The 22,772-nt window shown below is 42.2% G+C and overlaps 1 protein-coding gene across 1 annotated transcript in view; it reads right to left on the bottom strand.

Annotated features, from left to right (window-relative positions):
* The window catches only part of LOC105703079 (protein Wnt-7b), a 94,180-nt gene extending 80,348 nt beyond the window's left edge, over positions 1-13,832 (bottom strand). Inside the window, exon 1 of the mRNA XM_012431171.2 lies at positions 13,583-13,832. Within this exon, the coding sequence (XP_012286594.1) occupies positions 13,583-13,659 (77 nt within the window). The 5' untranslated portion in view covers positions 13,660-13,832. The remainder of the gene's footprint in view (positions 1-13,582) is intronic.
* Positions 13,833-22,772: the final 8,940 nt, after the last annotated feature.

Below are 22,772 nucleotides of genomic sequence, written 5' to 3' on the forward strand. Positions count from 1 at the left end.
CGTTAACGCATCCAGGAATTTTACGATCATTCTTCCTACTTCTACCCGTGACCCTTCTCACTCACATGATTCTACATACGTGGGATAAAAATCCGTATCTTCGGTGTGCACTTGAGCGCGATAAAGAGTACGTAATTACCAGTATGCAATTCCAGGGAAAGTTCGGAAATCGATCGTTACGGGCACGCGGGACGGACAATGCCATTCCCATTATCGATCGACAACTAGCCACGTAAGGTCGTAAAAGCGTTACCATCTAATTGTCCAGCGGTACCTGCTCTTAATTCCCCATTCTGTATGGTGTCCTGTTTGGAGGGTAAAAAAAGCTGGCTGGTGTATAGAGAATGGCGGCGCGCGTGAACAATCGGCCGTAATGGGATTCTAATGGGAGTGTCCCAGCTCGGAGCACTGAATGGGACAGCCCTGGGGTTGGGGACTCGTTTCTATGGGGTGTCGGGGCCCAATGGAAAGGACCCCGTAGAGGCGCGGGAACAAATGTCAGGGCCCCCGGAAAGAGCCGACATTTTTTTCGCCTTTTCCATTTTCGACATACCGGGCGCACTGCAACCACTGCTGCCTGCACATTACCTGCTGATTATGCCACCGGACACGGGGAGTATTTTTACTGCGCGAGTATACCGACTAATTGGCCGTGAACTCAATTTTAACTTTGATGCATATGCGCCGCACGTTTTTGACATGGTATCGTAAATTAACTGTAAAATGCACCGTCAATTAAACCTGTATAAAGGATCTTAAAATGTATCTCAATCGCTTCGGTACCTGCCTACCTTTAATCTGATTTTCAGTTTTAGGTGCAAAGTGCTGCTAATTGGGTTAAAATTCGGGTAATCAGTCGTCCTTCCAAAAGAACCGAGAAATACTCATCCCTAAAGCAATTCATTCAACTCGGAGGAGTGATGGTTGCTGTCCCTTTGAGAAGTAGACCGAGCACCCCGCAACCATCGGGTCCTAGGAAGTACGTATCTCAATATATTTCTCCACGGTTCGGAACACTAACTGTGAGTTCGTCCTTTAAATCAACCCCGAAGGGATCCGTTCCGTAAAGGATCAACATTTACGACTTAGCCGGTTTTAGGGGACAGCGGTAGCATTTATCCGAAGGTGAAAAATGACAGCGAGCCCGGACCGAAGGAGCGGCCATTCGGGAAGAGCCCGGGTCTCTCCTGTCGTCGATGGATTAACAAATTTACGTTAAACGGCCAGCAAAAAAAATCCTCTCGGCTTATTATCCTCGTCGATAATCCGAAGGCCCGACGGAACGAATCTCTTTGAGTCCTTCGCGAGAGAGTTGGGTCCTCGTTTCCAGGTGTAATCCAATCTTCCTCCTTTTCAATAGAGATCTTCCCCAAGTGATAAATCACGCGAATAAGTATAACTCGGTTCATTATTTCATGGAAGAATGTCCACGAGCCGATTTCAGGAAAAAATGATACCGTAGACAGCAGATAACGGTAAATTCTGGAATAATTTATGCCGTATCTTATGGTCTGATATCTTATGAAACGATCCTTTATCGACTAAAATGCATTGCGTACAAATATTTGTCATCCAAACGATAAAAATTAATTTGAACAAATATTATGTTGTATACCGCTGTCTAGGATGTGTTAGTATGATGATAAGGTGATATGAAAGAGTCAGCCTGTATATATCTGAGAAGTCAAATCGTAGGTGAAAGTATTCGCCGAATTGGGTGTTTTTCAAATTTGATCATCAGATTAATTTGATCGTTTCAAATTTTACCCCCGGAATATGGAGACCCTAAAGTAGGTCCTGGAACTGATGAAATCTCATTTTTTCATAAAAATAACCTTAACGGAGTGTAGGTCGTATGTAGTTCACTGCGGAAAGGTGTAACGAATACGTATCCTCGGTTTTAATCAAGACCATCTTGAAGAAGGCTATATCGTTCCCTGGTTACACGTCCTGTAGCAAAGGCTAATAAATGGTGGCACACCATCTTGAAAAGGTGATGAAGACCCGAATGACGCTCCCGAACCGACCCACCGAGCAGTATTACCTTCTCGCGCAACAGGTGGCCCACCACGACAAACTAACACATAGTTAGGTCCTTAGTTTCCTCTACTACCTACTAACATAAGAGTATTAAGCTAAAAACTCAAACTAAATCTAAATCCAATCTCTCGTGTGACTCATTCTATGTAAACTATTACTTAGAACCGAAAAAATATGAATGACCCTGAAATGAAGTGAATTAAATTTAACAAATGCAACTGGATTTTACTTAAGTTGAACAAGTTTTCAATGGTTGAATAATTTAGTAGGGATATAAAAGCGTGCACCTATACGTAGAATAATTTAAATAAATGGTCCGAAGCGAACCGAGTCCACGTGTCGCCTACGCATCAGGATGTTCCTGGTGGCAAGGTGTAACGGATTTGTATCTCTTCTCTTAATCAATTCCGTCTCGAGGGAGGCTGCTCGCTCCCTATTTACACGTCCCGTAGCAGCGGCTAATAAATGTTAGCGCACCGTCTTGAAAAGGCGATGAAGACACGAACGACGCTCCTGAACCGAACTCACGCCGAACGGTATTACCTTCCCGCGCGGCAGGTGGCCCTCCTCGGCTGATTTTATACGGGATCTTAATTTAATGCGGTACTTCCCCCGCAGGTGTAAACGTACATACGCCCGCACGGGTGTATCCACACTTCGAGGTGGATGATAATCCCAGGTGACGTCGCACTTCATTCCCCGGTGCGTAACATCATCGGCAGAAGGAGCCGGTACCAACTTCGCCCCCTGGCGAACGCCGAACCGTTACCTCCCGGAATTTAATAAAACCAACAAACCATTTTTTTTTTAACGTGAAACATTTTCTTCGCCCGAGGAAAGAAGAGGAAAATAGTGCAAAACTCGCCGAATAACTAATCAAGGATTTAATCATTTAGATGAATCATGGATCAATGGTCTGCAAGAGGATTAAGTACGTCTTTAGATTTATATCATCAGGGTACGAGTATAAAGGTAGTAGTTAGTACATTTTTAGAAACTTTCATCCATCTTTAATCACGAGACTAAATCAAAATCGGACAACGATAAGAAAATAATAACTCCATGCTAGTAAAAGCTGGACATAAGGGGTTACATTTCGATGAGTGTCCGAAAATCATCGTGATGTAATGCAAGTTTTTTCTTTTAGGAAAAAAATGAAACTAAGTGGAACTGTTATGGATAACTTCTAAGGTAGAGATATATACTTGTACAATGTAAATAACTTACGTAATAGAAACACTAGGTGTGAAATTAATGTAGATTGTGTGTGTATAGCGAATAAATAAGTACCTGATAGTATCTCATTCGCTTATCACCCTCGAAATGATCGTTATACTTGAAACGTTTACCTACGTACCTACTTTCACGTAGGTAGGTATAATTGGCACCGGCCATTAAGGAAGACGTCCATCGATCGTCCTCGAAAAGATCTATAATTTTCAATCTTCGTCGCTAATAAAACTGTCTTCAATGTCTCGAGCGAACATCCGGGCTCTTAGTCACCCACAGCGCTCTTCCGCTCATTATCTGTCGACCGAGGGGCAAGAATATGGTTCGCCATTGTTATCGAAAACCTCGCAAAAGTCAGTCATCCTGGAATTTCATTGTCACGTTGCGCAATTACGTCACCGCGAGCAATTACGAAAACGCTGCGCGTGGTACGTAGACTAACGACGACTTGACGTCCCAACTATGAAGGGATCTTTTACCGTCGATTTAGGGGAGCTCAAAACTGACTTTTTAATTAATTAAAATTGCCAATATCGTAATTTCCCTTCATTTTTCAAATGTTTATACGCGGCTAAAAATGTTTGTAATTTCCATACATTGTTAGCATAGTTATGCCAATGACAAATTTAATATACCTAATGATTAAAATTGGTACGCGATGTTTGCAAATATACATTAACGAGATTCAAGTTTTACGACATTTTATTAGAAGTTTTTTTAAACCAACTTGTACAATTATAAAGCCTGTGTTTTAAATACACCAATAAGTGTAGTATACCGTATCTGAATAAAACATCCAATGAACGTTTTGCAAAGAATTTATTGCAATTATTACAATCGCATATTTCAAACTTTGACTTTCGGAACTCGAAAGCAGAGGGACCATTTATGGTAAAAGAATCTTGAACTCGCAAGGATATCTTAAATAACTTTTATTTTTATTTACGTATTAATTGAAGAAAAGAATCGACATTCGAAAAAGAAAATGATTAAGTAAGAAATGCAACTGACACTTTTATCAACACCTTCTCCTCTGAGGTCACTGATTTTATCCGAGGAACTTTAAGAACCATTTCAGGCGCTAAGAAGCCGGAAATGGCAAGAACCACTTTTGGCCCTGAGCTGTAAGATCGGACACCGAACGATAAGGAACTCTCGACAACCTATAGTATCGTGGATCGCATCTTTGCGACTCTTGACCGTCTGATAAACCTATCAGGTTATCCGGTCAAACGAGATCAGAGAGGACGATTCATCGCGGCTGCGAAACGTCCGATCTCGTGAACGCTCTCGCAAGGATCCACGGCTCGAAAAGCCGACATCCTTTAGGCCACTTTTTCCTCCTTCCCGTACAAGATCCGAGAATGCCAGAAGAAAAGAAAAGCCGTAATAAAATAAAAGAAAACTCCTCTTCTTGAAAAGAAAAGAAGAACGAGATCGCGCGAAGGAAAGGAACCAGTTCGTGAAATCTCTTCGCGATAGACGCGAGAGCGCGTGATAAATGTCTTACACTTTTTTGAACAGAGATAGAGCCCGTAACGTAGTGATAGAATTGCAATCGACTAGAACAATATGATACAAAACGCTGTCGATGCATAAACGTCCACTTAAATGGAGCCCGAATTGAAATATACACATGCGATATCGAAGGGTCCTTTTGTGATGATTTACGCATTAGAGCGACATCAGTGAAGGAATACTGAAATTTGTATATATTCCGTTTCTCGCTAAATCGGTTTAATTAACTCTACGGTAGTTTTGTAATACGTTAAGCTATCGATACGAGAGTAACGAGAGACAAAAGAATTCATGTGACAATGAATCTGACCGAACTTAGTATAACAATTAATTATCTTAGTAAAACTGGTATTATTAAGCAATCGGAAAAGATGGGATTTGATCTTTTATGGTTTTCAGGCGTATTATTTGATTTCCGGAAAGTCGATCAGTAGGTGTCTTGATTATCAGAGCGAGCAGAGTCACGTGTATGTTATTTCCTGTTTAATGGTTGGACTGGCATTGTATGGGGGGAGAGAGAGAGAGATATGCCATTGTTAAGAACACATATGTTAACTTCACGAGTGACAGCAACCGTGTGAATTCGCGATAAAATTGATTAACGAATTGTGTTAATTCTTTAAACCCCACGCGGAAAAAAAAGACATTTGCACTTTTAGCAAAGAACAGCAATGCCGATAAAGTTTTGCTCTTCCTGCGGGAATATTCGCCCCAACAATGAACATGTTTGCAATTGTATCGAATCGTAGATGGAACCATTGGAGAGCTGTCTTTAGAACAAATACTTGGTAAATTAGTAAATAAATTTCTGGCATCAGCCAAAGAAAATACTGTGGTCAACAATTTGTTGTTGCCGAAAAAGAAAATTACAACTATGAATAGAATTTGTGCTGCCCCAGGGAAGTAATCGTTTTTTCGTTGTCAATATAACAAACACGTTTCTGGACAATATGTTGCTGGTCCATTTTTAAGTGTTCCCAATTCTTGCAACAGGTAAAATTTCTTGTTATAACTATGAAGTCTTTTCCTGCGCACACCGTGCAGGAACCATTCCAGTGACCGATAACGCCTAATTTAAATCTTAATTTATTCAATTGGAATTAAAATTACTTTTCATCAAATCAGATGTATGCGCGTAATCAGAGGATAAATTCTTCAGGTTGGTCCCTAACGAACCCAAGAATAGTCTTATTACGCGCGTAGGATAACGGACTTGGGCGTCAATAGGCGGTCAATCCAGAGGCGGAGTTTCGTTTCCAATCGCATCTAACCGAAGCCGATTATGGCGTTTTCCGGCCAATCGGGCGTTCCGTGGTATCAGCGGCATTACTCGCGCGAGTTCTCCTCCGGGATAAGCCTCCGCGCGAGTCGGCCTTAGCGGATTCGTTTAGATTTGCAACGCAGAAGTGTGTTAGATAAATACCGGACCCGATGACGCCGCTAACCGTGACAATTAGCTAATCGCTGCCGACCGTTAAGGCAGCGCACGTAACGAGCCCCCACGACAACGAGATTAGCCGCCGCTGATAAGGGAATAATTGGCGAAATACCGCGACGATCTTAAAACTCGCGCCACTTTTTTACGGCCCCGAGGAGGGCGCGTTAAGCAGCGCGCGTGTCGCTCGACGTTCGACCTGACGATACCAAGTAGTGATAACCACCCTTCTCCCGGGTCCCTGGCACTTGATTGGCATATCGAATTTTTGAGATCATCCAGGTACCCTTGGTCGAGATTCTTTCGGTTTTCTCCGCGTATATGGTAGTTCAGGATTGCTAGTTGGCGCTTTTAAATAATTTCAATGTACCTAATGATACGGATACGAGGTCTAGGTACACCTGCATGCATGTGCTGAGTGAATTTGCTTATTAGGGAAACAGTTGTTTCATACGAATGTACAATTTTAAGACCTACTTCTTATCAAGGGTTAGATATGTGAATTGCAGACTACAATAAAAAAATAACGTTGCTGAGATATTTTGGTGATTGCTACGAATTGTGCAATTAAATTAACCGTTAAGTTCGCGTACGGAGCAGTTAAACGCCGGTTTTGAATGGTTTTTACCGTCTAATTCGGGAAGGAAACTAGTAGCTCTGTCATATAGAGATTTCGTTAAATAAATAACGAACTGTAAGTAATACCTAACGATTTCTCGACGCTCAACTCTGTTCAAAGCGCAACCAAAATGGCGGCGGTCGCGCGTCGCTAATCAGTCACTACCGGTGACTCGTAACATCGCGATGTAACAGGTCGGTGCATCCTCGTCTCATTTTCTCGCCATTAAATCTACTTACGGTTAATGACAATAATTTGCCCACGAGAATTAGGTTTTCGCGCGCTGTTCTCGTTGTTCCGGCGAACGCAATAACGACAACGTTCTTATTACATTATCCATTAACAAAACGAGAAACGATAAAATGCTACTTGTCTGGCGCTGGTTTTGATAAGCCGATCGATACTTCAAAACTTTACAGGCTTAAAGAAAAGTACCATTCACGTTTATAGGTTAAGCGATCGACATTTTAAATTAACTTCCCGCCGATTCCAATCGGGACCAAAATGGCCACTAATTAATGCTGCCGTCACTTCTGACTGCGACCATTTGTGACGATGTCGTCGACGGGTTGTGCAACATAAGTGTAACATAAGTGCAACATAAAGGCACATTTCATAAGATAACCAATAAGTATAAAATCTCGCAAGACGAACTCGCGAGTGTGCGAATTGATTGCAAATTGGTTCGCTCCTCGAAGCGGGCTTTCTCGCTACTTTATCGCTACGATACTACCTTGCCCCTGCCATACCATGCTCGATAATCGTGTCTTTCGATTGGTCGGCCCTCGATGGGGCCGCTCATTCGGGCTGTAAATTCGGTCTGATAAGTTCTCCTCGAAGACTGCGATTGGGAAGACTTGAGATCCAAAATGGAGAAAGCGCAGCTGATGTAAAGGGTGAAAGCGAACCAGCCTTGGGAACGAATGGATCGTTGCCATTACGGATTGGAGATTTGCAGATTTCCTCGATCGCTCGGAAAAGCGATGTCCGGGTCAATTCCTGTAATTTTATTAAACTAATTCCCACCTTACAGCTCTACTGGAAATCTCTGATAAAATGGCGGTGCCTGGTTCCTCGGGCTGGCTCGCTTTCACCCTTCAGATCATGAGGCTTTCTCAATTACTCCTAAACGCTATTAAGAGATTCTTCGTAATAATATTTTTAGATGTTAACGGTCTAATCACTTTGTACGGTATAAATTAATTTCATGACAACGGTAAACGTTAATTGCGAGTCGCTTTAAAGAAGCTAATCTTACGAATAATTCTCGGACGATTAACTTCGGTCTGATTTTCCCGATTTTTCTCGATAAAACACATCGCAGTTTATTTTTCTTTACGCCAAAACAAATAGAGCGTGATAACGTAAAAAGGATGAAGGATTACTGCGCACCTCCGCGTTACCTTGAGTGCGATATTTAATTCAGAACATGTCACCTGACAGAATCTGACAAAATGTGGGCAGCAATCACTAGTACTTACATCGCCTGAATTAATCGAAGGTGTTATAAAAGGTTTCTCACGTGCGATGTCTCATTGAAAATTCACATTAAAAATCGTTTGACGTCAAACATTGCGAATCATACGAAGGACTGAAAGATATCCAATCTATCCTTCGCTAACCTGTCAGTACATTAAAAAAAACATTTTCTTCCGGAAAAGACCAGAGGACAATGTAAAGTTCATCACATAAACTCTCCATAATGTATATAATCTTTGCCTCTCTATAACCATCCATCGACGTTAAGGGGATATAAAAGTGGCATCTGAAGAGTCAATCGTTCATGTCACTTATCTCCGAACTGGGTGTGCTAAATCGTTTCAAACATAACAAAGTGAATATGGGCGCTATAAGGAAGGTCCTAACCCTGATGAAATTTCATGTTTTATAAGAAATTTTAAAAATACCGGCGAACAAATTTAAAAATAATTGAAATTTCATGAGTTCCAGGACCTTCTTTATAGTCTCCATATTCAAATTGTAAAGTTTAAAATCCAGTAAATCCAGCCGAGAGAAAAGTTCCATGAACAAAACTTCCTCGACACCACTTTCACATCACCTTAATTGGTGCATTCTTATTCGACATTCAAAGCCGCTATATTCCCTTTCAATAGAAACCTAGTTCCTTCCGGTCAATCAACTTTTTCATTACAGGCGTATCGAGAATGAATAAGAATCCACTCTAATAATAATTCAACGCATGACAGTACAGTGAATATGGGCGCTATAAGGAAGGTCCTAACCCTGATGAAATTTCATGTTTTATAAGAAATTTTAAAAATACCTGCGAACAAATTTAAAAATAATTGAAATTTCATGAGTTCCAGGACCTTCTTTATAGTCTCCATATTCAAATTGTAAAGTTTAAAATCCAGTAAATCCAGCCGAGAGAAAAGTTCCATGAACAAAACTTCCTCGACACCACTTTCACATCACCTTAATTGGTGCATTCTTATTCGACATTCAAAGCCGCTATATTCCCTTTCAATAGAAACCTAGTTCCTTCCGGTCAATCAACTTTTTCATTACAGGCGTATCGAGAATGAATAAGAATCCACTCTAATAATAATTCAACGCATGCCAGGCGGTTTACGAGCGGAAAAATAAAAGGTCGCAATTCGCTTGTTTCCCGCTAAATAACGGCAACGCTTCGGTGGAAGTGATCCTGGCACCGTGGAACGCCTAAGAGAGGTCCCTCACGGTGGAAATAAAGAGGAGTCGTAACGCAATAGTAAATAGTGGCCATAAGTTGTGCAAGCACTTCCAGGGGGCCCTCGGCTATTCGATTTTGACAAGGTGTGACGCTCCGTGAGCACGTGCCGACGTTAACCGATGCGGTAACGTCAGAAATGTCTGTCGGGATGAGTCCTTAACAATGCTCGTCAGTTGCAGAGATTGACGACGATCCCTCCCGAAGCCAGGAGCCACCTTCGGCTCCAAAGACGGGGTTGTAGTTCATGGTCAAAAGTACCGAAGGGTGAAATCATCGTAAAAATACCACCGAGAACGATATTGCGTTCCAAATAAAAATCACCTGTTCGGATAAAGTTGGGTAAATTGTATCGGGTTTACAAAAATGCTAATAGAACTGCCATTAGCGGAGGATTTTAACGAATGAACTCTTATTTCACTTATCTGTGAATTTCGGAATGCAATGTACACACAAGTACACAAATGCCACTTACAATAAAATAAAATATCCAGTAGAATGGTATGGTTTAAACAGTGTAGATGGGAAATTGTACTATTGCACCTTCCTATTAAAAACTGGTCGGATAATTAGCACCACACATAAGTAAGGGGATCGAAACAAATTTTGAATATTTAAGTAACTTCAAGAAAAAAGAATTGATTACGTATATCATATTATATTGCAAAAAACATATTGTTTATTAAAATCTTTCGTTCTTGCTATTGATGTAGATTCAAACTGACATGGACTAACAGTGAAGTGCTTCTTCGGAAAAGAATTATGCCTATCTTTTTCTCCCATCTGCTTTTAACGATTAAAATTATGTCGAAGTCCATTTCTTTCGGACATTGATACACTAATTTTCATATCGGTACTGGTACGATTAACCCAACTACGCTGTGATACAATATTTCCAACCGGAAGTTGTTTTTAATGTTAAAACCCTTGAATCAACTATTTTAGGTTATGTAAAAAGTTATACAAGTTATGTAAACAGTTATGCAAAAGTTATGCAGTCATGCATGAAACGGTAAAATTAATTACACGTTAACAAACTAAACGTGAATTATGTGCATACGTTATGGTATTAAATAAAGATGAAAAGAAAGCTTGTAACGTAATTAATTTTTCAGAAAATTAGTTATAAGGAAAAGGATGTTCTCTTGATGACTGTGCAAAAACAGCAGTAAAAATTACCCTTAAGATTCCTGTTCGCATGATAGGACGTAAATCATTTACGAACATTACCTGCATAATCAAACATCATGCAGGTCTCCGTGATAAAGTTCTAAATGATGAGACTAGCAAATGAGCTCGAATGTATTTATGTCAGATATAGGTGACTGCTTCAGGATTCTGGAGGAGCTCGCTTCGAAGCTTAAGGGTAAAAAGTGCGCAAGTATAAAAAGTATCCGGACTAATGCAACGGTCCCATTATGCAAGTAGGCGCGTATCTTGGGTCGCATTCGTAAATGTCGCTTCATAAATATATTTAGCAATATATAAGGCGAGGGTCGCCTTGCTTTCGGTAAGTTTGTCACTCCTGGCAACGACTTTACTTCGCAAAGCTGGGAAATTTAATCGTCCCGGTGGACTAATTTGCACCTGCACATGTAGTGCAAATATCTATGCAAAATACAAAACCTTGTGCAAGTGCGAATACTTATAGGAATACGTACATTTATAGTCAATATGATCGAGAAAGTAAAATAATTTACCCACTGAAAGTAGTTTGATATCAATAAGGAAATGCTCAGCAGATATGTCATAAATGACAAAATAGAGAATAAATGATAACGGAGTGGAACAATTTTCATTTTTTAATGTCGTTGATTAAATATGTATGCTCTTACGATCGAAATCAGAAGACTCACAAAAATGCAGTATTTCACATCATTTTAAGAAATATTCCAACATGCTAACAATAAGTTTAATTTTATGCAGCATTAATTTGCCTCGATTCATCCCGAGATATCAGGTAAGAACGATGAATAATTCTACTATGTTTCTTTAATATATGGAGGGGGGGCAATATATTTCATGATAAAATACATAAGCACAATGCGCTTTCACGACCTCGCACACAAAAGACACGACCATACTATCAATATCTCAAAACCGAAAAGTAAAAGCACTTTTACGAAACGTCTGTATATAAGCTCGAATACGAGCCGAAATCCGAGCCGATGAAAAATAAAGGAACGCAGAAAGGATGAAAGATGCTGATGAGTATCTGCAAAAAGCACCATAAACGGCACTTGGTGAACCTGTCGCGCAGTCAACTGTCAAATAAAGTTGTGCCACTCGTTGGCGAGCCGTTAAAACAAAGTACGAGAGAGAAAAACTCCACGTCCGAACGTTTCTCCTCTCCTTTCTTCTCAGATTTCGGTTATCAGTGACTTCATTTCGGTTTCTCTCGCCGTCTCGAAATCGATAGATAAAAATGAGCATTTCTGTAAAGGTGTGCGCAAGGGAGATTTCAGTTGGCGAAGAACAAAAAAGAGAGAAGACAAAAGATAACGATGGCTCCCCGGAGAAAGGAGGATAAACGGCGAACCGGCGAACCTGTCGCATAATCCGCTATCAAGTCGGGCCGTGGCACTCGTTAGTGGGCAGAAAGAGGGAGACGCAAAGGAAGAGAGGTTTAGAGAGAGAGAGAGAGGGACCAGCAACAAGTGGTGTCACAGAATGTCCACGGTGGACGAGTGTCGCTACATCCTACGACCGACGACTGCTCCTCTTTTCGTTCTCCTTCTTCTCGGGTTTCGGTAGCCGGCCATTCTTTTTCGGCCAGTGCCAAAACGCGAGACTTAGGTTATAGGCCAGACTCGACTCGAATTACAAAGCTTTACTCCACTCGGGACGCGCACCTTCGCCGAGTCAAGAAATCAATGGACTACCCTTTACGGAAGAACTCCTCGAAGAGGCTCCACGAATCGGCCAAACTTCGCTGTCGACGTGACTTATGACACTTAATTTAAGGAATTAACTAAAAAATGTCTGCTCTTTCCTCGCAGATTGACAAGAAGTAAAAATTATATTGCCTTGCTGTTTGACAATTTTTGTTAAGCATGTTATTAACTATCAAAATAGGTTATAATAATGGAAATATAGGTAATATGGCGGTGCGGTAAATTCATAGTACTCTTCATACTTTATAGACGATTAACTGGTGTGCACTCTTGCACTATCTATATAGCAGTAACTAAAACGGAAGGGAAAAAATTCTATCGATAATTGTACAATATTTTTAAGCATTGATGTAGCCGTTTCCAAATTTCTTACATATTGACGGAGAAACAAACTATGTCATAATTAGTTTTCGCTTTCGACAAAAAATGGTCACTTAATTCTTTGTATTTGACAAAATAATAGTAACATTTAAAAAAGCGTCCGTTAGCGCGATCTAATGTCATCTGTAACTATATATTATTTACCGTCATTGGATAATTTCGGCTCGAGAAAACTTGCACACCGTTTTGAAAAATGTTGTATGAAGGAAAATGTACTTTTCAAATTTGGTAACACAATAATTTTATTCCGATTTCGGTTGTCTTCCTGTTAATCTGCTATAATAATATTCATAAATCAGGCCCTCCGTTTCAAGTTGCAGCATTATTTATATTTTCTTTAAAATTGACAGGGACTAACCCCTTAAATGATCTCGTATCAAAAAGTACATCCAAGTCAATGCGTCCTTTTCAGAGTCAACGATGTTTCCCTCGCTTCTACAACGACTGTGACTATTCGTTCTCGACATCTCTATTCCGTGCAGCATTATTTATATTTTCCTTAAATTTTACAGAGTACTAAACCCTTAAATAATCTTGTCTCAAAAAGTACATCCAAATCAATGCGTCATTTTCAGAGTTAGCAATGTTTCCCTCCCTCCTACAACAACTGTGACTATCTGTTCTCGACATCTCTATTCCGAGCCCCCCAACAGATCCGGTCTTTTAGTCAGCTTTGAGAGGCGATATCGCGACGTGTCATCGGCGCGGCCAAGATGATCGATAATAGATCAATCGATCGATCGAGTTTCTCTCACCTGGTTTGCCGGGGTCCCTGGATCTGCCCGAGTATCAGGAGGGCTATCGCGGTCACCGCGATGTCACCACGACGCATCTCTTACATCACAATCACCTTGATCACTGATTTCATCCAAAGTTTCTCAACGACGATCATCGGTCGCGATCGAACCCGATCGTTTCGTCGTTCGCGACGTCGTCGGTGTTTCGGGAACACGATTTAATTAACAAGTCCTTTCGCCGCTGCGGCCGGTCGTAAGATCAGCTGATCGACGAAGAACTCTTCGTCCTATAGTTTTCACGATTACTTCTGGAAACGAGGATGACATGTCGATGTGCAAGTCTCGTTCGACGACTCGTCCTTTGGGAGATGTTTCAGTTTCTTGAACCTTGGACAAGGCCGGGTACCTTAGAAAGTACAGACGACCTGGGTTAAGGATCATTGGCGATGATTTCAGCATCCTCCAGTTTAACGCTAAACCTACCACGGCCAGCCAAATAACCATTTTTAAATGGTATTAGAAATGAGGCTATTGATTGTCAATAGGTTTAGTGTAAGAACGTTCGAAAACAACTTTTCACCTCGTGAATTTCCACGGGTTCCAGTTTCTCACTATTCCTTTTCCGTATAGTACACAGCCTGTCAAATGACAATTTCCTTAATGAGTAAACGAGCCACCTGAGCTAGATATGCACGTCTTGGTTACAATTTCCAAGCGTGGACATTAAAAAAATAGTGAAGAACCGAGATATTGATAAACTTGGAAAGTGAAAAGTAAATTTCGAATCTTCATAAATAAGGCTTGAATTTATGCTGACCCCTTCGAGATCGAGACGATAGAGATTATGTTACAAACGAAATCCTTGATAAACATAAATGATTCTACTTTGTTGGACGGCAATCAAACAGTTTTACCTACTCACGACACGAATTGTCTTCTAACGGTCGCATATCGTCGCGAAGAAAAAAAATGTCAAGTCCGATATCCCTTTTTGAAAATGTTTTCAAAGTTCTGAGTTCATGGGACGAGCTCCTACCACTTCTTTGGAATGCCTTTCAAAGTCCGAGGCTTCAATCTTAAGAAATTCCGATTTATACAGGAAACCTCGCTCGTCAATACCTGCATCGATAATTAAAAGATGATTTCTTAACCTTTGGTAAGACATCGGGAAACTGGTAGAAAGTTCACCTAAATCAAGGGACACGATTATCCAGAAGGTATCGAATCGCCTATCCTAATGAGTGGATACCGGCGACGCCGACGAGCACCTGTAAGGTATACGGCTCGGTTTAGCCCATTAGCGAATGGGAACTAATGAAAAAGATAACAGAATGCCGTCTCTATCGATCCACATAATTTATGGCAATACGCCAGAACAGATCGCGGAATGTTGATACGCTCGGGGAATTAAACGAGCGACCGAGCGATCAGCCCCTCGCGGTATTTCGCTGAATTCATGGACTCTGTTTCCTTTGGAACGTTTCTCGGAATATCGATTCCATCTCCGATTGCGGATATTTCGAATTCACGGTGATCTAGGAAGGCGGTTCAACGAACGGAGTGGATTAAATGTCGGCACTCTTCGAGGACTTGTCAAAAAGGGTTCCTTATAGGTTTCGAAACGGACGTTTGTTACCAGGCGAAATTAAACACTTTAATTTCTCGCTGTTCTTGGAAAGCAGATGAAAAGAAAAAAGTTGCCCGAAACTTTGATACGTGAGTATCTGAACTGAAGAAAATAGTTCTTAAGTGATATCATTGCATTTTAATTCAAGGAAACTAGAGAAAAAGTTTCTCTTTAACGAAATCGTCATCTAAGGATAAATGTAACGTTATATGTAAAGCAATTTGTAACGTAATCGATCCAAAAACTGACAATCCTGTCTAGTGTTAATTTACTCGTATCACGATTTCAATTCCGTGTACTAATTGAACTTAGAAAATAATAAGGATCTAATTTAAAAGGTAGATACACAGGGTACCAAATTGTAATATCAATAATAGATGATATTTGCTGATTTAGTCAAAGCTCTTGAAATGATTAGCAATCAAATTAGGTATGCGAAATCTTAAGCGTTTCTTCTCTCCCGGTGGAAAAAAAAAACCTAGAGAGTTGCTACCTTTCAATTAAAGACGAATTCAATTAATTAATAAGACCCCGAGCTCATTAAATTCTTACTTCTTCGCAAGATCCCTAATTGGACCACCTACTGCGATTAGCCTTAAAATTTGTCCAAGAATTCCTCGAAAGTAATCCCGAATATTTAAAATTAGTTCCTCTCAAGATTAGATCTCATCTCACGGTGATCGATTTCGAATCTCGTTCGGTGCCTCCAACCATCGGCACAAAAAAAAAGATCTACACCTCGAAGACCACGTATTCGTTCACTAGCAATATTTTTATTCATTCTACCATGAGTCAAACGCGAACTTCTTCCAGGTCAACCGATTCGACGACCGTCCAACCTCTGCCGAACGAATCCCTATCGCCGTCGATCTCTCAATCGTAATTTAGGCGATTCGTGAAAGTCACCTCGCGGATTCGAGGATCCTTAACGACATCATTAAGAGAATTAACACTTTCGTCGACTGCGAGGCATTAAAGCCTCCTAAGTGTCCGAAACCCGTCATGGATTCTCCCTTGGTTAGCGGGCAAAAAGTCGACTACATCGTTAAGGCGTTTTAAAGTAACTTCAAAGGACCCAATCGATCAGCCCGGTCCAACTTTGGCTGATCGAGGACCCATCGAATACGACCAATCCACGATATCGTTAAGGGCCTCGATGATCCACGAATAAAACTTCAAACTTCTCGGTCAACGAATAAAACTTCAAATGCATGCTCTCGAGCGAGTCCCTTCGGGGAATCCCTACCAGGGTATAGTCCTGCCGCTGGACTTCATCCTCGAGTTCACGACTTCTCCCGATCCTCAATCACGGAACGACCTTAATCCCGTCATCCGCCACCTCGAAGCGTTCTCATCGGACTCGACCCCCTCGTCCATGTCTAAGTGATAACTATCGATCCGGCCGGCGATCGGCTCTCACCACCGTGAAAAAAGCTCCTCCATTTCTCCGCCAAGTCCCCTCCTTTTACCTCCTCCACTAAAGCACCAGGCTCCCCTCGGGGTGGGAACCTCGGTTCCTCCTCCACTTCAGGGAAATCACCATCAGGATGGGAGCCTCCTTTGCGCCTCCTTCCGCGCTTTGGCCACCCCGAACTTCCCCTTTTCGCGTATGCTCGACCACTCGTTGAAGTTTCCGGGAATAACCCGCACGATTCTGGGGGAACTTTCCGAGAAGTGTCGATGTCTTCTTCGAACAGGAGACGTTTTCTCCGGAACCCTTTTCTGAAGATCGGATCAATTTATTCTTGGTCCAAGGCAGGGTGTTTTAACGTTTGGTCCGTGCCGAGGCTGGGGGTATCGACACTTTCGCTTTCTTAGAGATCGGGGTATTTCGTCCCTCTACAATATTAAACTCTAGAAGCTTCTTTTGGTTTACTAGAGAGCCACGAAAAAGTGGAACTATCAGTGGGTTATTTTACGCGATTTCTTGTTCGAGTTCCATTTGGAAATTGCATCCGGTCTTTGACTCTCAACTCCGAAGTCACAAATCAACACTTAAAGGTCTTCGTTAAAAGCTGACTGACAAAACTGACAATGTCTGACAGTTTGCAAAATTATAGAGTCAACGCCCCCCATCAACCCACTTCGGAGGATTTTTGGATCGATGATGATAGCCTCAATAGCCAGAGGAAGCAGAAAGTTCCTCTAGAGCCATTCAATCGGCACAAAAAGTAGACCCCGGCACTAATCAAGTTTTTCCACCGAATCTTTCTCGTAATTTATTCCAAAGTTCTCAGATCATAATTCAGGTCACAACAGTTCCGCGCCGTCAAAAGACCGCCCCCAAGTCCTCCCCATCCCCATCGCTCGTTAACACTCGCAGGATGCTTTCCTGCACCACCTGCTAATCGGAAATCACCCCTTGGCACGACAACCCCCGTCCTGATTAATTTTACAATCAGAAGGTTGGACATCCACTCGATCACCCCTCCAGCTTCCTGATATCGGTTCAGAGATCCAAGCGAGCACGTTAAACACCCTCCACCCACCGATATCGCGATATCACTTGGCTTTTAGATTCCGTCCTACCCCCGCTCGTTATCAACCGCGAGGCACTTGCCCGTTCCACCTCCAACCCTCCGAAAAACGACCCCCTTTCTTTGGATTAAGGCATCCCAACTTCCACCTGATTCGGGAAGCAGGGAATACCGATTCCTCCGGTACCTCACTCGAACTGTCGCGTAGCCTTTAAATTTCGGTCTCACGAGACGTCGACCATCCGAAGGCCCCTTAGCACCGGGGCACCCTGAGCACCCCTCGACCGCCAGTGGCACGAGGAGGCGTCCACCGGGTGCGTTCCCCGGCGGCGGGCTTTGGGCTAGGATCAAGCCGGACTCGTCGCATGGGGATTTGAACGAGCGGGCAGGAAGGTAGCGCCGCGTTCGGACGAGAGGAGGGCCCGCGATGGACTGGTCTCCCCAGGCCAAGAGCTCTCCTACCTTTGGGATCAGGTCCCAGCCTCTACGATGTTACCTCTACGATCCGACCTCTCCTGGCCGGCGTCGCGCGGTCTCTCTCGCACCCCCCGCGGGCCGCCTCGCTCCTTCTCGCTCCCTCTCGCTCCCGCGGCCGCTCTCATCTCCGCTACCTCCGTTTCTCCGTCCCTCGTTCTCTCTCGCACTCCCGGCTCGCTCCCTTTGCTCTCTCTCTCCCGATCGCCACCGTTTCCTCTCTCTCGCCCTCGAGCCTCGTCTCGCTCCCTCTCGTTACCTCCGGTGCGCTTTTCGCCTCGCTTTGCTTTACTTTTGAGTTACCTGCGAGCTCGCGGCCCTCCCTGCCAACCCGCTACGTCTATATCTCGCGGGCGCGACTCTCGGTGGGCCGGAGCTCTCCGAGGGGGGCTCGAATTTCGGAATCCTGCGCTTCTACCCCTTTCTTTCCTCTGCTGGCCAAATCGCTCTTTATCGGGAGCTTCTCGCACCCCTTTAAATAACGGCTTCGTTTCCTCCGAAGTCAACTAGGACCTTGGAAACCATGAATCCAGGGGATTTCTGAAGTTTTACTTCTTTATAATTATTGTACGGAAACGACAGATGGAGTATATCATTTAGCACGATACTCAATATAACTCAACACGCCTATCAACGCAAAAACGAACGACGGCAAGTATTTAGAAAAACCTGTTTTACCGACGTCGAACAAGTTTCTCGACGTGTTCACTTCACCTTAAGGATCATCAAGATAGAATAGATCAAAGATGACGAGTGCAATGATCTCTTTCCCAGGAAATCGTATTCTTTTGTCGTAGCTATCAGGTTATGCGTTGTTTACCTTTTAACATACGGTAAAGGCAAACTCATCGCAGCTCTTCACACTGAAACGAGGAGGAGTTAAATTTCAGAATCGGTGCTTCTTACCTCTATACACGCTCCACTGGCCGAGACTTATTTTACCGGAGATGTCACCTTGTTGTCGCCATAGAGCTCCTCGATGTGCCTCGACACCTTAAGATATTTAACCGCGGTTTAGAAGAACCAACGTTTCACGATAATGTTAGTTATTAGTACTTAGGTGTCGTATTTAACATAATTTCTGTAAAACATTGAAACCTAGGGGGAACTAACCGTTGAACGCGATGCTATGACAAAAACCATCCAAAGGTATATGCTATTTTCGTATTCATATTGGAGTCCTGGAAAATGTTTGCATCGATATCTGAATCAGAAGAGTCGCCTGTCGACAAAAGAATTAAGGTAAATCCAATACAACTGGAATAAAAATGCGGTATTGTTACCTCTCACAAGATGTAAATTTGAATTATTATAATGTTTGGCCTACCCATGACATTTTTTCTTTTTTCTAATCCGCCATTTATCTCTTGTTTAGATACGCATGTGTAAAAGCTTCATGCTCGACGGTTAGTTCGGAACCCTTTGGTTGGGAAGAAATTAAATTAAGGTAAATCCAATATAACTGGAATAAAAATGCGGTATTGTTACCTCTCACAAGGCGTAAATTTGAATTATTATAATGTTTGGCCTACCCATAATATTCTTTCTTTTTTCCAATCCGCGATTTATCTCTTGTTTAGATACGCACGTGTAAACGCTTCATGCTCGACGGTTAGGTCGGAACCCTTGGTTGGGAAGAAATTAAAATTAACGACGCGCTGAATCAGGTTAAGGTCATTTCCAGTCTAAGAGAGATCGTCGCCAGTGCGAGAAACTCCCTTCCCGAGATTCAACCTCGATGAAGTTCTAGCAGGAGAATTAATAGGGTCGAGGAGTCGAGTTATGGTTAGGAAATCGGACACTTTTTTGTAACCCTGTAAACGCAAGTGTGCATATCAGGTCGAAGATCTCGCGAATAACGAGAAGGATCCGGCGTAAGTTCGAGCCTTCGGGAACAAAGTGTCGAAAGCGAGCCCTCGCTTGATGAAATTGAAAAAAAGATCATATCTTAAGGGGGGTTAAAAATTGACCCCATTCAAGAGGCCTTGCCAATGACACTAATTCCTCCCTACTGTTCATTCTCATTCCAATTTCTATTCCTTAGAGGCTATGCAGGGAATTTCCTACGGATTTAAAGAACGCAGATACACACCCGAGAAACCATTTCAGAGCGACGAGATAACTCGTTTGGGAAGAAATATTTTAATCGAGCTAACGGTGACTTTCGCCTGCCAGAAAAAGATTGAAATAACGTTAAACACGTTGTCAACGCGATCGCAACTTTATTAAACGCGAGGCGAGCGGAATCGCCGCGTTTTGCCTCTCTTCCCGGGATCGCTGACACCATGGGTGGTATTCACATTCCGAGGGAACAATAAATTTTTCTCAGTGGTGGTCCAGGTAGGCGAGAATAAGAAATTGGTCCGTTCGGAATGAAGCCGGTGGTTCTGCGAGCAGGCTGGCACGGATATCGCCGATGGCCCGTGATCATTGCGGGAAGATCGGGGAATAATACGGCCGTGTAATGATCGAGTCCCTGATGACCGATATGATATACATTGTGCGAATCGGATGGTTATCGTGTCCCTCGTGATTCACCTCGTGGGCGGAAACTACGTGCGATCGATCGACTCGACACACGATCGAAACTGGCGTTGCCCTGCGAATCGAGTATATTTTACCCTGATAGCCCTCTTCGATTGTTGTTCCGTGGAACATCTTCGGCACAATGAAACGCCGAGACCGGTTAATCGATAAACCAAATTACATATTCATAACAATCTGTTCTGTACGGTCTATATTGTTAATCATTTATAATCATTTTCAAAAATGCTGACCTTTCATAACAGAGTATCTTCAACTTATCTCACGTGACATCGATAATGTGTTTTGCGAAGCTGCAATGAACGAAGAACTTGCGTTCTAAACGAAATTAGTTACTTCCGGCTAAGTATAATTGCTGAAGAAACTTCTTAGCTCCGATACAATCTGTCAGAATCATCGACTCATTGAACGAAATCGTTTAATTGACTACAACATTTCAGAAAATGTTTTCGTTATGTCAACCGAATTTCATTGAGCTATAGTTGACCAAAGTCGTTTATGTCAATCGGCTAAAGTATTTCGGTTTAATCGTTTTGTCGGTTTTAGAGAGTATTTCAGAGAATAAACCAAATATGTTGGCTAAATATGTCAAATTACTTTAATATTTCACGTGACTTGGTGCAATATTTGATGCAATCAAAACGAAAAAGCGGTGTTACACGGCGTGCATTACGTCTCGGAATTGGTTGATCAAAACTCAAGGATTTAGCATTTAAATTATGCCTAAACACTTACTACCCAACTAAATAAAGAAACGAACTCGCCAAATAAATTCAACACCTCACGGTACAACTTCGTGCGTGTCATCTTGACCCTATATTAAAAGAAATTGCACAAGATTTGTCGTGTAATGTTTCATGGATAGGAATAATTCACCTAACATCGGTTGATTTGGCTCAAACACCCTGTATAAGAGGCCTAAAAATGCTTCCCACAATCGTCTTTCGCATGCTTCGGAGTGACCCATCGATAGCAAAATTATCTCGCCGACGTGTTCGGGAGCAAAAACCAGACGAAAGAAAAATCCCCGAAGAATCTCGATCTCGCATCGTCACGATCGCCTTGAGCTATCTGGTTGGCTGTGAGACCTTAAATATCGAGATAATCGCGACTATTCTGGATGGCCTTGTGCGAGAGCATTATGGTTGGTCCGCAGGTTTCCATGTGGTCCCGTTAAACCAGCGGTTCTTCTCCTTTTTGGCACCACACCCCTATAGCTACCCAATGAAAACTAAATGATCCTTCTCTTAAATGTGTGAAAAAAAAATGGACTGCACTTTCTACGTCCCCATCACCGGTTGTAATGGATTGCAATTAAATTTAAATTAAACCCGTGCAGCCTGAATTTCACATCAGGAAAGGATTTCTCCCTGCGATGCATCACTCTCATAATTATACCTCATTATAGTAACAGACTGTTCGCCGTGAATCAATTAAACGTTGACAATGAACGACCGATGACGGGTTAGATTTATGTAACTAGTAACAACAATATTTCACTGCCCTATCAATTGACTAGACGGAAAGTGAATTGAGTTCAAACCGTTCACATGACAAGTAAGATCAAGCCGTTATGCAACCATGACACACCATTGTGTTGGCACCAACAATACAACTAGGTCGAAATAGCATAAATAATTCATGGCTCAACAAAATTATATCTATAAAAACAAAAAACTGGGCAGAATTATCTCGAAAATGAAAACTAGTACATAACAAACATTTGGTATCTAAATGTTCAATGCGGTTTATTATAGATCAATTCTTAAAAGGGTAAAGCCATCTTATTAAGTCCTGAAACTTTCGATATTACCACCCAGTGATAATTACCCCCGGATTAAACACCATGGCATTAAGAGATCCCTCTCTCTTCCTCCCTTAAATTAATCCCAGTTCATGGAGAAGAAAAAAAAAACAGGATTTAGAAGAAAGTCTAACCAAAATTCACTACTGTAATACGAGCCTATGTTTAAGAGGACGGAGCCAACCCGGTACACCCTGGGACCTTCGAAAATTACCACTCGAAGGTAATTACCCCCAGGTTAAGAACCACTGCGTTAAGAGATCCGTCTCTCTTCCTCTCGAT

This window comes from Orussus abietinus, unplaced genomic scaffold, assembly GCF_000612105.2.
Source record: "Orussus abietinus isolate OABI.00-Male unplaced genomic scaffold, Oabi_2.0 scaffold242, whole genome shotgun sequence".
Classification (NCBI taxonomy): domain Eukaryota; kingdom Metazoa; phylum Arthropoda; class Insecta; order Hymenoptera; family Orussidae; genus Orussus; species Orussus abietinus.